Source organism: Alligator sinensis, unplaced genomic scaffold, assembly GCF_000455745.1.
Source record: "Alligator sinensis unplaced genomic scaffold, ASM45574v1 scaffold1300_1, whole genome shotgun sequence".
Classification (NCBI taxonomy): Eukaryota; Metazoa; Chordata; order Crocodylia; family Alligatoridae; genus Alligator; species Alligator sinensis.
In genome coordinates, this window is record NW_005843162.1 from 125,515 (window position 1) to 137,210 (window position 11,696).

Consider the following 11,696-nt stretch of genomic DNA (forward strand, 5'->3'; position numbering starts at 1 on the left):
GAAGCAATGCTAGAAATACAACGTAGATACTTGAATTAGTATTTTAATGGTACTTGGAAATAAAATCATTTTAGCTCTATATTACTTGAATCAAAACAATAAAAATAATATTTTGCAATCTCAAATAAGATTATAATGGGATAACTTTGTGGGTAATGACTTTCAGGTGTGGGTCTGTGCAGCATCCAGCAAAATATGTTGCTGGTCTAGGCTCCTAGGTGCTTATTGCAGTAATGATAAATTAATAACAAAAACACTAAAATGCAACAATTGCTATTGAATGTATATGTTCAGTCCAGTCCAGTCCATATATATCCATTTATCTTTTTATTTAATCATATCAAGAATTCAATATACAGGCAAATCCAGACACCATGAATCTTCCTTCAGCAACGAATGATGCCATTCCTGAATTTGTCTGAATTCAGAGTAAGGAGTTTTTAAAAGTTCCCTTGGTCCAGTTCTGTTTCATTCATCAATTATAAATATAAAGGTTAAAATGGTATAATTTTGTAAGTTATTTGGAGGTCTAAATCCAATTTTAAAGAGAGCTAGAATTAGATTTTTCAATTCATCTTCTTCTTCTTGGCGGTTCTTCGCAGACAAAGGTATTAGGAAGGTAACTGCGCACGCCAGTTGCAGGCCTGCTGGTATCTAATTGTGGCAGGGCACTGTTGGTGCCTGCCACTTTAAGGGCTGAGCCAAGCAGCCAGCAGGTGCTTGATTGCAGCGGCCATTTTAGAACTCTGGCCACTTATATAAACAGAGCTGTTCACCACTTGCAGGCCAGACAGAAATGTTGCCTAGCTGTAAGGCTGTATACAACATCTGGGAGATAAGGGCAGTAGCTTAAGGGGGTGGTTTGGGGGCTCCTGGTCCTGGGCATGACCTAAAACTGCACCCTGCTGGGAGTGGGTGGCCTAGTGGGGCTCCCAGTGGTGAAAGGTGGGTTGGGGTACCTTAACCCCTAGCCCCAACACTGTGGGTCCAAGGGGGCCAGGCATGGCTATGGCCACCTGAGCCCCCACTGGGGAGGGAAGCCCTGTGGCCCCTGTGAGGGGAGTGGAGATGTGGGGCCCCAGTGTGTGTGTGTGTGTGTGTGTGTATAGAGTTGTCCTGGGAGGAGCCAGGGCAAGCTTGGTCCTGCTTGGGTAATTGGCTGGCCACTACCCTGGTGAGAGAAGCCCCAAAGACAGTCCATCTGCCACCCAACGTATGAGCTAAGGCCAAAGGCATGGCCTAAGGCTCCCGCTCCAAGAGGGAGCAAGGTGGTACAAGCTGTCAATGCATGAAAGAGACCCTGTGAGAGGGGGTAGAGTGAGAGGCCCTAGTGAGAGGAGGGTGGTATGAATGTGTGTGTCTGAGGCCTGACAACAAGGGCTAAGCTTGGTTTGGCTATAGGCTGGGAGCGTTGTCACCTGGATGCCATCTGCGAGGCATGGGCTGCAGTGTAGAGGAACAAAACTGCAGATAGTGCCCCCTGGCATTGGGGCAAGAATGGGCAGCCTCCCACCTTAATAAGAACCAATTAAGAAACAACAAGGTGTGGCAGATGAGGAGGTGGATGGTTGGCTCAGAAACAGGTGGGTGGGCCAATGACAGAGTGGCTCCGAGAGCCCCTGTTACGCTAATCCGTCTAACTGCAGAGGCAAATCCTGCCGCAGTGGTTACACGTGCATGGCTGATTGCTGCTAGATCAGGGTGCATCTTTCTCCTCCTCCTCCTCCTCGATGCTGGCTCTGCGCTGACATTCAAAGAGGGCTGTTGCCTTTTTGATTTGGAGCCTCCAGGCACCATGATCTGCACCATGTGTTTCCCATAGTTTGTGCTCAATATCACAGGCAGAAAAGGACCTCTTCAGGGTGTCCTTGAAGCACTTACGTGGGGCTCCTCTGTCATGTTTCCCAGTTGTCAGGTCCCCGTCCAGCAAGGCCTTAGTGTAGGCATTTAATAAAATAGAGCTGTGGTCACCAACCTGGGGATCCTGATCTACAGGTAGATCCCAAAGCCTCTCTTGGTAGATCCTGAGCTGGGCGGTGGGACAGCTGGGCATGTGCACACCCATCACCTCCAGCCCCAGCAGGTCAATCTGTGGGGGAGGGAAGGGGCGGGGGCCAGATCAAGGTCCCTGCAGTGAGTGGCTGACTATGCGGCCCAGCCAGGAGCAGAGGAAGGTAAGTGGGGTCCCAGCCTGGCCGGGTGGTGGGAGGATTGGAGCCAAGGGGGGCTCCTCCAAGGGTGCGGAGGGCTCCCTCCTCATCTCTGCGGAGGCAATGGAGGTGGCTACTGCTGCTGTACCTCAAGTCCTGCTACAGCTGGCCATGTGTAGGCATGGCTCAGCTCAGCAGTGGAGACTCTCGTAGGAGTGGCCCCAGCCCAGCTGGGTCTGGGAAGATCTGGCCATCCAGGGACATGGGTGGGAGGGGGCTCTCATCACTGGGCACAGCCCAGTGGAGTTTCTGGGGGCCCATGTCCCCCCAACCTGTGCTGGGTGCACAGTGGGCAGCCTGTAGCAGCAGCCACCTCAACCCAAATATAGGTTGGGGGGGCATGGGGCCCCTGGGGCCTCCACCAGGCTGTGCCCAGTGGTGGGAGCATCTCTTTGCCCCCCACCATGACCCTGAACAGAGACTTCCAGACCCAGCCGTGCTGGGGCCTGACACCATGATCCTCTGGCTGCTGGGCAGGTACAGCTCAGTGCAGCCATGGTACAGAAGTGGGATTGGGCCCCGGCCTGGCCAGGTCTGGGACACTCTGTGATCCAGGGGTGCGTGGGGAAGGGGCAGTGTGTGGCAGGGGGCACGGTTGATCCTGGGGTGCCCTTTACTTCCAAAAAGTGATCGTCATCATAGAAGGGTTGGAGACCACTGATATAGAGAGATGCCTATGAAGCATTTCAAAAATACTTGAGCAACTGAAGTGATTTTGAAAATCCCAGTTCTAGCCAGCTTAGTTCTGGCATCACTTCTGTGCAAAGCAATCTGGTTATTTTTGTTTTAGATCCAAAGGGCAGAGAAAGAAAGACATCCACCAGTTCCCACAGTGCCTCTAGAACAGTGGTTCTGAACCTTTTTAGACTCAAGGCACCCCTTGAAAAATACCAACTCTGAGTTTTCACTCTCTGTTTTGACTACAGAAAAATAATAGGGCAGCTTTTTCTGGTGCAAAGAACTCGGAAAGACCACAACTATAGATTTCCATTTGAAATCTCTGGGTTTATCTTGTTTGTACACCTAACAGTACTAACGTTGTGTGGCACCCTTGAAAAGATCGAGGTGCTGTGGCACCCTGATTGAGAATCACTGTTATATAATCTGTGCTGACTAGCACAGAGGAGGGGATCTAGCTGTGGAAAGCCAACAAAATCCATTCCCCAAGAAGAACCACTAGTCAAGAGCTGCAGTGCAGGATATTTATCCAGTAGGAAGGGTATCCCACACACCATAATCCCAAAGTCTCACATCCCACATGAACAGGTAAACTGTGGGCACATCTACATGAGATGCTTAATGAGCAGTAGCCTAATAACACTGTACAGTAGTGTGCTGGGCAAAAACCATGCCAACATGCTACTGTGCAGTAGTATTAGCTTACTGCACAGTAAGTGTCACAAAAAAACAGTCTGTCGGCACTACTGTGCAGTAATTATAGTTACTGCACATTTCATTAAACAAGTGCTAAATTAAATGCACAGTAACAACTGCAGATTAATAAACGTGGATGTGGCCTGTGAAATGTAATATAGGAACATGGGGACAGAGGACTGGAAGGAGCTGCCTGGGCCATCAAATCTAGTCCCTGCATTAACAGATTATTTGTTAACCAAAGAATTCTCCCAAATCATCACTGATTCCTTTACCATAACTGCAGAGAACTATACCTGATGCAACAAAAACACTTTTAGCATAGCAGTTAAAAAAACAATGGTGCAAAGGGAAGTGCTGCTGCAACACCATGGGAGTAGTTGGGTAACATAAGGTAAGAAGATCCTAGGAAAAGGATGGCGCTGCGCAGAACCAAGAAAGGTAAAAACCCTCACAGTCCATCCCAGTGTGACCTAGGGAGGACAGTTCCTTCCTTTCCCCAAACTTGGCAACCGTTCTGACACTGAACAGAAGAGGAAGATCCTCTAGCCAGGAGCCTTTGAGAAGCTAGTACCAACAGGAAAATCACTGCACCTTGGTCAAGAAATCCCATCAGATAGATTGTGGATGCAAGTCCACCTGCATATGTGAGACTGCTGCCCCCTGTTCTTCCACACACTTTTAATCACTGCATATGACTCCACTCCCGTTACTGGTGGAAGAACAAGAGGAGTGCAGACTCCTACCAACCGGGGATAGAATCCAAACCATGAACAGACCCCAGGTGTCCTGTGAATCATTCTCTTTCAGGCTTGTGCCCTCCCAATGGATCCAGACAATGCTACCAGCTATGTGACTGAGTTCATCCTGCTGGGCTTCTCATCCCTGGACCACACCAGTCGCATCCTCCTCTGTACTATCCTGTCTTCTGTCTACACCCTGACACTAGCAGGTAACTTATGCATCATGTGGGCTGTTGTCAGGAGCTCCCGCCTCCAACACTTGCCTATGTATGTCCTGCTAGGGAACTTCTCCTGCCTGGAGATCTGCTATGTCACATCCACAGTGCCACGGATGATCTCAGACCTGCCAACCCCGCAGGGCGATGCAATCTCCTTTCATGCCTGCTTCTTCCAGTTCTACTTCTTTTTCTCCATGGGGGCTGCTGAATGCTTCTCCCTCTCAGCCATGGCTTTGGATAGATACCTGGCCATCTGCCACCCCCTGCGCTATCCCAACCTCATGTCCCAGAGGACCTGCTTGCTCCTGGTGGCTTTCTGCTGGGTCGGTGGCTTCTTCTGGTTTGCCACCCCCATTATCTTCATCTCCCAGCTCCCCTTCTGTGGCCCCAATATCCTGGATCACTATGTCTGTGACCCTGCTCCATTGCTGGCTGTCTCCTGTGTCCCTGCTCCCCAGATTGAACGTGCCTTCTTTGCTGTGACTTCCACTATCATCTTCTCAACTGTCCTTTTTATCTTGACCTCTTATGTGATGGTCCTCAGGGCAATAATGAAACTGCCACGGGGGTCTGGAAGACGCAAGGCCTTCTCCACTTGCACCTCCCACCTAACAGTGGTGGGTCTCTTCTACGGCTCCATCATGGTCACCTATGTCAACCCAGCAGCTTCTGGGGACAGCGGGAAGGAGGTGTCCCTTCTATATGTGTTGGTTACTCCACTGTTCAACCCATTGATCTACAGCCTGAGAAATAAGGAGATGAAAGAGGCTCTGAGGCGCACATTGCTAGGGGAGCGGTAACAGGTGTGAATCTGGTTTCAGGGCAGGGGGACTGGCTGGCTCAGGAGGTGGTGAATGGGTTTCAAGCCATTTCACCTCTAAGGGACACCAACTCCAATCTGGCCTTGGGGCAATATTAAAAAAAGCTTGTTTGAGTTTACAATTGGAACACAGGTGAAGTACCTATATTTGTTACTGCTGCGCTCAATAAGTATATGCATTTGTTGCGGGGAGGTGGGGAACAACACACGGGTTGGAGGCTGCAGTGCGTGGAAAATTATATTGACTGTGTATGCAGAGGGGTTGGCCCCCATCTTTCTGTATCTGTGCAAGCATTTCCCTATATTAAATGGGTTGTTATCCCATTAACTGAAGCTGGTCAAATAATGCTCTCATTGACTCCAGAAAACATTCAACTGGGATCAGATCATGGTAACATTAGACTTCATATGCAGTAGACCTCACTCCTCTCTCGCATCTGGAAGCAGAATCCAGAGGCCACAACTCTTGGTCATCTCCCTCTATTCTAACCCACAACCTTCCCTTCCCTGGCTTTCTCTTCTCAAGGATGAGAAAACAAATCAAGCATCCTGGCTCCCTGTCCAGCGTTCTGATCACTGGGCCATAACCCACGGTCTGAACTGCATTAGTTTTAGGGGATTGACAGTGTCAAGAGTTACCCCTCCCCTCACTTGCAGGAGTTAGAGCCGCTTAATAAGACAAAGAAAGCAGTGTGAATCTCTTTGGAATAATTATTTTGTGGTGATGTCTGAACTTTTTCTTAGTTTGGTTATTAACAACTTGTGCCCCATGGGGAGCCAATTAAAGAATTGAGCTCAGTTTGCTGTCCGTTTCTACTTGCAGAGGTGGGGTCAAGTAATTAAATGCAACTCCTTACAGATCTGGCTCAAAATTAAAGTTAGCAAAAACTTAGTTCATCTCCTGAGAACTGAAGTTCAGATCCTGGAACTGGAATACGGCAGGTGGGGACTATGGGTCAGGAGCAAGGTGTAGCCTCAGAACTCAGTGTTTGGGGGAGAACACGGGTAGGGCAGCAAGAAGCAGAAGGTCAGCACTGAAGGACATTGGCAGAGTTATGTGTGGGAAACCAAGGGATAGGAAAGCGGAAGGGGCACTAGCAGAGCTGTTTATGGGTAAAAAGGATTACTGAATCTTTGCATTCTTCAGATTTTGGCCTCCCTAGAGACAACCCCAGCCAGTCAGTAGGAAGTTCATGAAAGCACATGCTCTACTGTGGAACTGGCCAAGAAGCAACCCCCTTGTTACACAGGAGAGGCATCGTACAGAGCTGAGGGCTGATTTACACTACAAAGTTTGCTGACATAACTACCTTGGCTAGAAGATGTGAAAAGAAACAGCCCTGTAACTGCTACAGGTCTGCCTTCCCTGCTCTCCACCCCCATCTGGACACAGCTTTGCTGATAGTAGTCTTCTGGCAGTTTGGGTTAGGGGGAAGTAGTGTAGATACACGGGCAGAAAAAAAACCTTCTGTAGCAATGCACTACATCTCCAGTAAGGGGGTCTGTTGCCTTAGCTCTGCCTGCAACAGGCCCCCAGCTTGACAAACCCGTAGGCTCACTGTTGCATGGAGTCTCAAGTCTTTGGCACTCAACACAAGGTGCCTAGAATACAACACTGGAACATCCCTAGTCCTCGAGCACATGATCTGAACCACTCTAGGAATTTAATTGGTCTTCTGTTTCTCTAGACACTTACTTTCCAGGCAAGGGGAAGCTCTAATGGCCCAGAAGTGTAATCATGCCTTACTTGAAAAATATTTATTTACCCATGAGTAATCTTTCACAATCTTGAAGGCACGTTTCTACGTGGAAAAATTTCCAACCACTACTTCAGGATAGTGGAAGATGCTAGCAAAGTACCTGAAATGCCTTGATAGAACTATAGAGTTCAAGCCTTACTCCAAGCTCCCAGGTTTGAAAACATTTAGTCCTTGTGGCCTTGGGTAACTTGACCGCCTCCTCCACCCCCAACCCAAAAAATTCTTACAAAAATCAATAGCAATATATCACACTATCTAGCACTTGGGACTTTGCCCATCCTGAAATCCTAGGGCAGAAGGTACGGACTCTGGAAAGTCAGATTTTTAAAAGTAACTTAAGTAGCTAAGGATGCAGAAAGCTGGCTAGTGGGGTTTTCAAAAGTATACAGATGCCTGACTTTTGTAGGAATTAGACACCTCATTTCCTTGCACTGCTTTGAAAATCCTGGCATGTATCTGGATTCAAGGTGAACAGAAGTTGGGGAAGAAATCTATAATAAGGAATGTTGAGAATATGTGGCGATAACAGAAACATATGGGAAACCTTGGCAAAATCAATGGAGGAAAATACTAAAAGGAGTTTTATACCATGTTTTGGAATAAACTGTGCTTTCATTTCACCCTGCTTTAAGTGAATTAAACTCAGTGGAGTTGCTCCAAAATTAAACTACTATGTTCAACAACAGGGGAGCATAGTCCTAGAGCAATGAAGGTGGTGTGCTATTGATCCAGAGGCAAGTTCAAGACCTGCTCTTACCTCAAATCTCAGGCTGCCCCCAGAATGTCCACAGCAAGCCCCCAAAGTCTCAGGTACATCTGATTTACCTTCCCTAGAACAGTGATTCTCTACTGTTCAGACTCAAGGCACTGCTTGATGAATGCTAGCTTTTAGTTTTCATTTGTTTTTTTGCCTACAGAAAAATAATAGTACAATTCTCCTGTTGTAACGAAGTCAAAAAGACCACAAGACAAAATGCTTTTGACACTTGGATTCCTATTTGAAATTTCTGGGTTCATCTGTTTGCATACTTAATAGTACCAATATGCTAGATGCCTAACAGCACAACACCCTTAAAAGCACCTCAGGACACTCCAGGTTGCTGTGGCACCCTGGTTGAGACTCACTGCTCTAGTGGTATAAGTGCATCATGAAAATTAAGGTCTAAGAAGAAAGGGAGATGAGTAATGGGGAGAGGGAAAGGCAGAGAGAGGTGTGTGATGGGGAGGCACAGGGATCGTGGATGGATAAACAAATGTAACTCGCTGACTCCAGAGTGCATCAAAAACAAATTTTATTCATTAGAAAAAAAACTTCAAAAGCATATAAAATTATAAAACAGATCAAGCCTTTCAAAATAAATACTGAACTAATCTATATACACCAAGAGGAGAGGACTGGGTCAGACCCATTCTCCAAGGATCCAAGGGAATCCAGCCCTATGACTCTCAGCAGTTGGGTAGCCAAAAGTCCCAAGGCTCTTTTACAAACTTGCCTCAGAAAGGACAGACCAAACAGGATCAAAAAGGAGCAGAACTGAGACAGAAAAGGGAATGTGGGGCTAAGGGGCCATGAGGATACAAGAAATCTGGGCTTCTTTGTAAGGGGTTGCCCCAGTCCCCTTAGGACATCTCCAGACCCAGGATTAGCTATTGGGGGTGGTTTGTCAGGGTACACACAGGGAGAACACAAAAGAGGTTCAATGTCAGAGGAACAAGATTATCTGGAGCAGAGAGAGTCTTGAGAAAGGTGGGAAGAACTCTCTCAACCCCTCTCCATAAGGAAGACTGTGCCCTTCTGAGCTCCTCCATTTTATCTGCCATCCCAGCTACCCTAGTTTGAAGGGGAGATGGCCCCATTCTCTGTTCCCGTTACCTTGTTGTAAATTCTCTGTATCCTGATGGCTACACAGCCTCTCAGAGACATCAAGCCTCTGGGCATCACCCAGAAATAGCAGAGCACAACCAATCCAATCGCTTTGGCACCATCAACAGGACGAGCTACCCCGCCGTTCCCCTCCCCACAATCTCACTCGCTTTGTGCTTGGTATGCCAAGGTAGCTGCTGCTTGGGTGTGGGATCCCTGAATCTTGCCGTTCACCACTAGGAGAAGCGGTGTCTCTACGCGGATCCCAGGGAAATCAAAGGTCTGTGGGCACAGAGACAGAGAACAATTATGCAGAGGTGGGTTGTTGATTCTGATCTCTACTGGTGGCTGTTTTTATGACTTGAGCTGAAATCTTTCAACCCAGCTAAGAGGTTCAGCTAAAGTACTGTCTAATTCTGGACCCTACCAATGGCAGTTTCAAGCCCATATGCCCTGGGGAAAAAAAAAGAAAAAGAAAAGCAGAGTTCTCAGTCCTCCCAATACTAGAGAGAATCAGAAGACATGCAATAGTGGGAAATGAGGTGCCCCTGGCACCTGTGTATATCTTCTGGAAACAGTCTTGTGGTTAACGCTTTCCATCCTGAGTGATCACAGCTAGCAGACTTCTTCTGCATTTAATTTGGGGACAGACATTGGAGTACCAGATGAAGTATGTGAGAAACTGAAATTCTCTCTCTCAATTTAAAGTCATGTTCATTGTGGCTATAGAAAAGGGATGTGAAAAATGCACATTCCCACACTGGGCTGTGATAAAGGCCCCTAACTCAGGTCTAAAGTCACAGGAATTGATGCAGGGAACAAAGAAAGTCATGGGTTCACAGAGTTTAAGGCCAGAAGGGATCATAACATCATCCAGGAGGATCTAGGATCCTAGGCCATTAAACTTCCTTCCTGATCCCTGCAGGAGCCTGGTTAACACCTGGAAATAATGAAGTCCTGCCTCCCACCACTGTAAGTGGAAAGGAATAAATGCCAAACAGAGGGAGGGGCATGGGAAGGGACGGGTGTTAACCCTTAAGCCACCTAAGTGCTACAGTTGTGTTTCTACCCTTGCCTGCCCTGCTGTTACTGGGTTTCCCAGATCCCACATCCTCCAGAGCAAGGGCTATGGATCCTACCACCACAGAGGGCAAAAAAAGGAGGAAACACTGGCTTATACAGAGTACTATGCTCACCTTGCCCTGGTACTGGATGTGGTGGTGCTGGAGGTGTGGCTCAGGGACAGCCACTGAATCACCAATAAGCACACCCCAACTTTGCACCATGTTATAAACAGTGACAGCGAAGCAGGGGCCCTCGGAGTCAGCCAGGCCAAAGGTGCTGTCATAAAACAGAAAAAATGTGTAAATGGAGAAGAGAAGATAGAAGAATAACTCTGAGGAGGATGCACGGATGCAGAAGAGAAAATCTATGGACAAATGGATGGTGCCAAGGAGGCATGGGGATGGATGAATAGCAGAGGAGGCATGAATTCATGAAGAGACAGCCAGAGAGACAGACAGAGCTAATAACGCATAGACAGGTGGAGACAAAGACAGAACGTGCTCAGGACCAATGAACAAGCAGGCTGGTACTCACAAGGGCACCTTCTCCTCTGTGGTGAGACTAAACAACACTCTTCCTAGGACCACGGTGCCCGTGTTCACACCTGGCTGCAGGGCACTCAGCGGCTGATGCTGCAGGGCCACCTTCTGGCCTGCAGATGTCTGGTACCGCCCATCCCCAAAGGGACCCAGCTGGGAGGGGCGCAAGCTTCCCAGCATGTTCTGCAGCTTTTTACCCTTCACCTTACCCTGCAGGGAAAGGGGGCATATCAGCGCCACTGATTGAGTCATGTCACTCATTATAGGCAGGCAAGTGCAGAGAACTGGCCAGTCGCCATACCTTATTTTTCAGGAGGGTGGTAAGCCGCTCTAGGAAATCTAGGAGCTGCTGCTGGCGCTGCTGGGGTTCAGGCCAGGCTGGATCAAGGGTTGCTGCACGAGAAAACCCTTCCAGGGCTTCCATGTAATTCTCCTCATATTTATATAACTGCCCCAAGAGAAACAAAACCGAAGGGGTCACTGAGTTGTTTTCCTGACCGTAGGACAGATGTGAGGTCGAGCAGGTTAGAGTAGGAGGGCTACAAACCAGAACTTCCTGGGTTTGATCCACAGCTTTAAGAATAGAGTGGTGTCTAGTTTGTTAAGGCAATGGGGGGCTTCTGGATTTTACCCAAGCTCAGGGACAGCAGTGGGGTCTAGTGGGTTAGGGAGAAAGAAGCTAAGAAGTAAGACTTTTTGCATCCCTCCTCAGTGCCAACCAGTTATACTTTCCTGCTCTGCCCACAGTAGCCCTTCCTTCCCCATCCTCCCCACCCCCGCAAACTCAGCAGGGCAGTTTCTTTCAGTAGATGGCAGCAGGATGCCACAAGAAAGAGAGCATGAACTGACAGTTCTTTCTAACCAGACAACCAGTTCCCATTCTTTTCAATCACATTTCCCCCTGGCCCACTCCCTTCCACCTCACCGTTGCTCTGTTGAGGTGCAGGTCTGGGTTACAGGATGCTGTAGGATCCACCTTTTCCTAGTGGGAAGAGGGAATCAATGTCAGAGCACATCCTGTGTCATGTCCCGCAGCACAGAATTTCTTAGTACGATGTCAGGGCATTCAAACTAGCCCTGATTCTCAGTAGAGAGTTCCTGCT

General features: G+C 48.2%; 2 protein-coding genes across 2 annotated transcripts in view; one reads left to right on the forward strand and one right to left on the reverse strand.

The window, feature by feature from the left end:
- Positions 1-4,409: 4,409 nt before the first annotated feature.
- On the forward strand, positions 4,410-5,345 carry LOC102372936 (olfactory receptor 11H6-like). Its single transcript, XM_006037716.1, has one exon. The coding sequence runs from the start codon at positions 4,410-4,412 to the stop codon at positions 5,343-5,345; it is 936 nt and encodes a 311-aa protein (XP_006037778.1).
- A 3,055-nt stretch (positions 5,346-8,400) lies between these two features.
- The window catches only part of TTC5 (tetratricopeptide repeat domain 5), an 8,536-nt gene continuing 5,240 nt past the window's right edge, over positions 8,401-11,696 (reverse strand). The window contains exons 7-11 of the mRNA XM_006037698.1: positions 11,519-11,575; positions 10,895-11,041; positions 10,589-10,803; positions 10,186-10,330; positions 8,401-9,271 (exon numbers count right to left, since the gene is read on the reverse strand). Of these exons, the coding sequence (XP_006037760.1) occupies positions 9,152-9,271; positions 10,186-10,330; positions 10,589-10,803; positions 10,895-11,041; positions 11,519-11,575 (684 nt within the window). The 3' untranslated portion in view covers positions 8,401-9,151. The remainder of the gene's footprint in view (positions 9,272-10,185; positions 10,331-10,588; positions 10,804-10,894; positions 11,042-11,518; positions 11,576-11,696) is intronic.

Excerpts from the sequence above, each read along its gene's own strand:
- LOC102372936 (XM_006037716.1), top strand. The coding sequence starts at position 4,410 with ATGGATCCAGACAATGCTACCAGCTATGTGACTGAGTTCATCCTGCTG.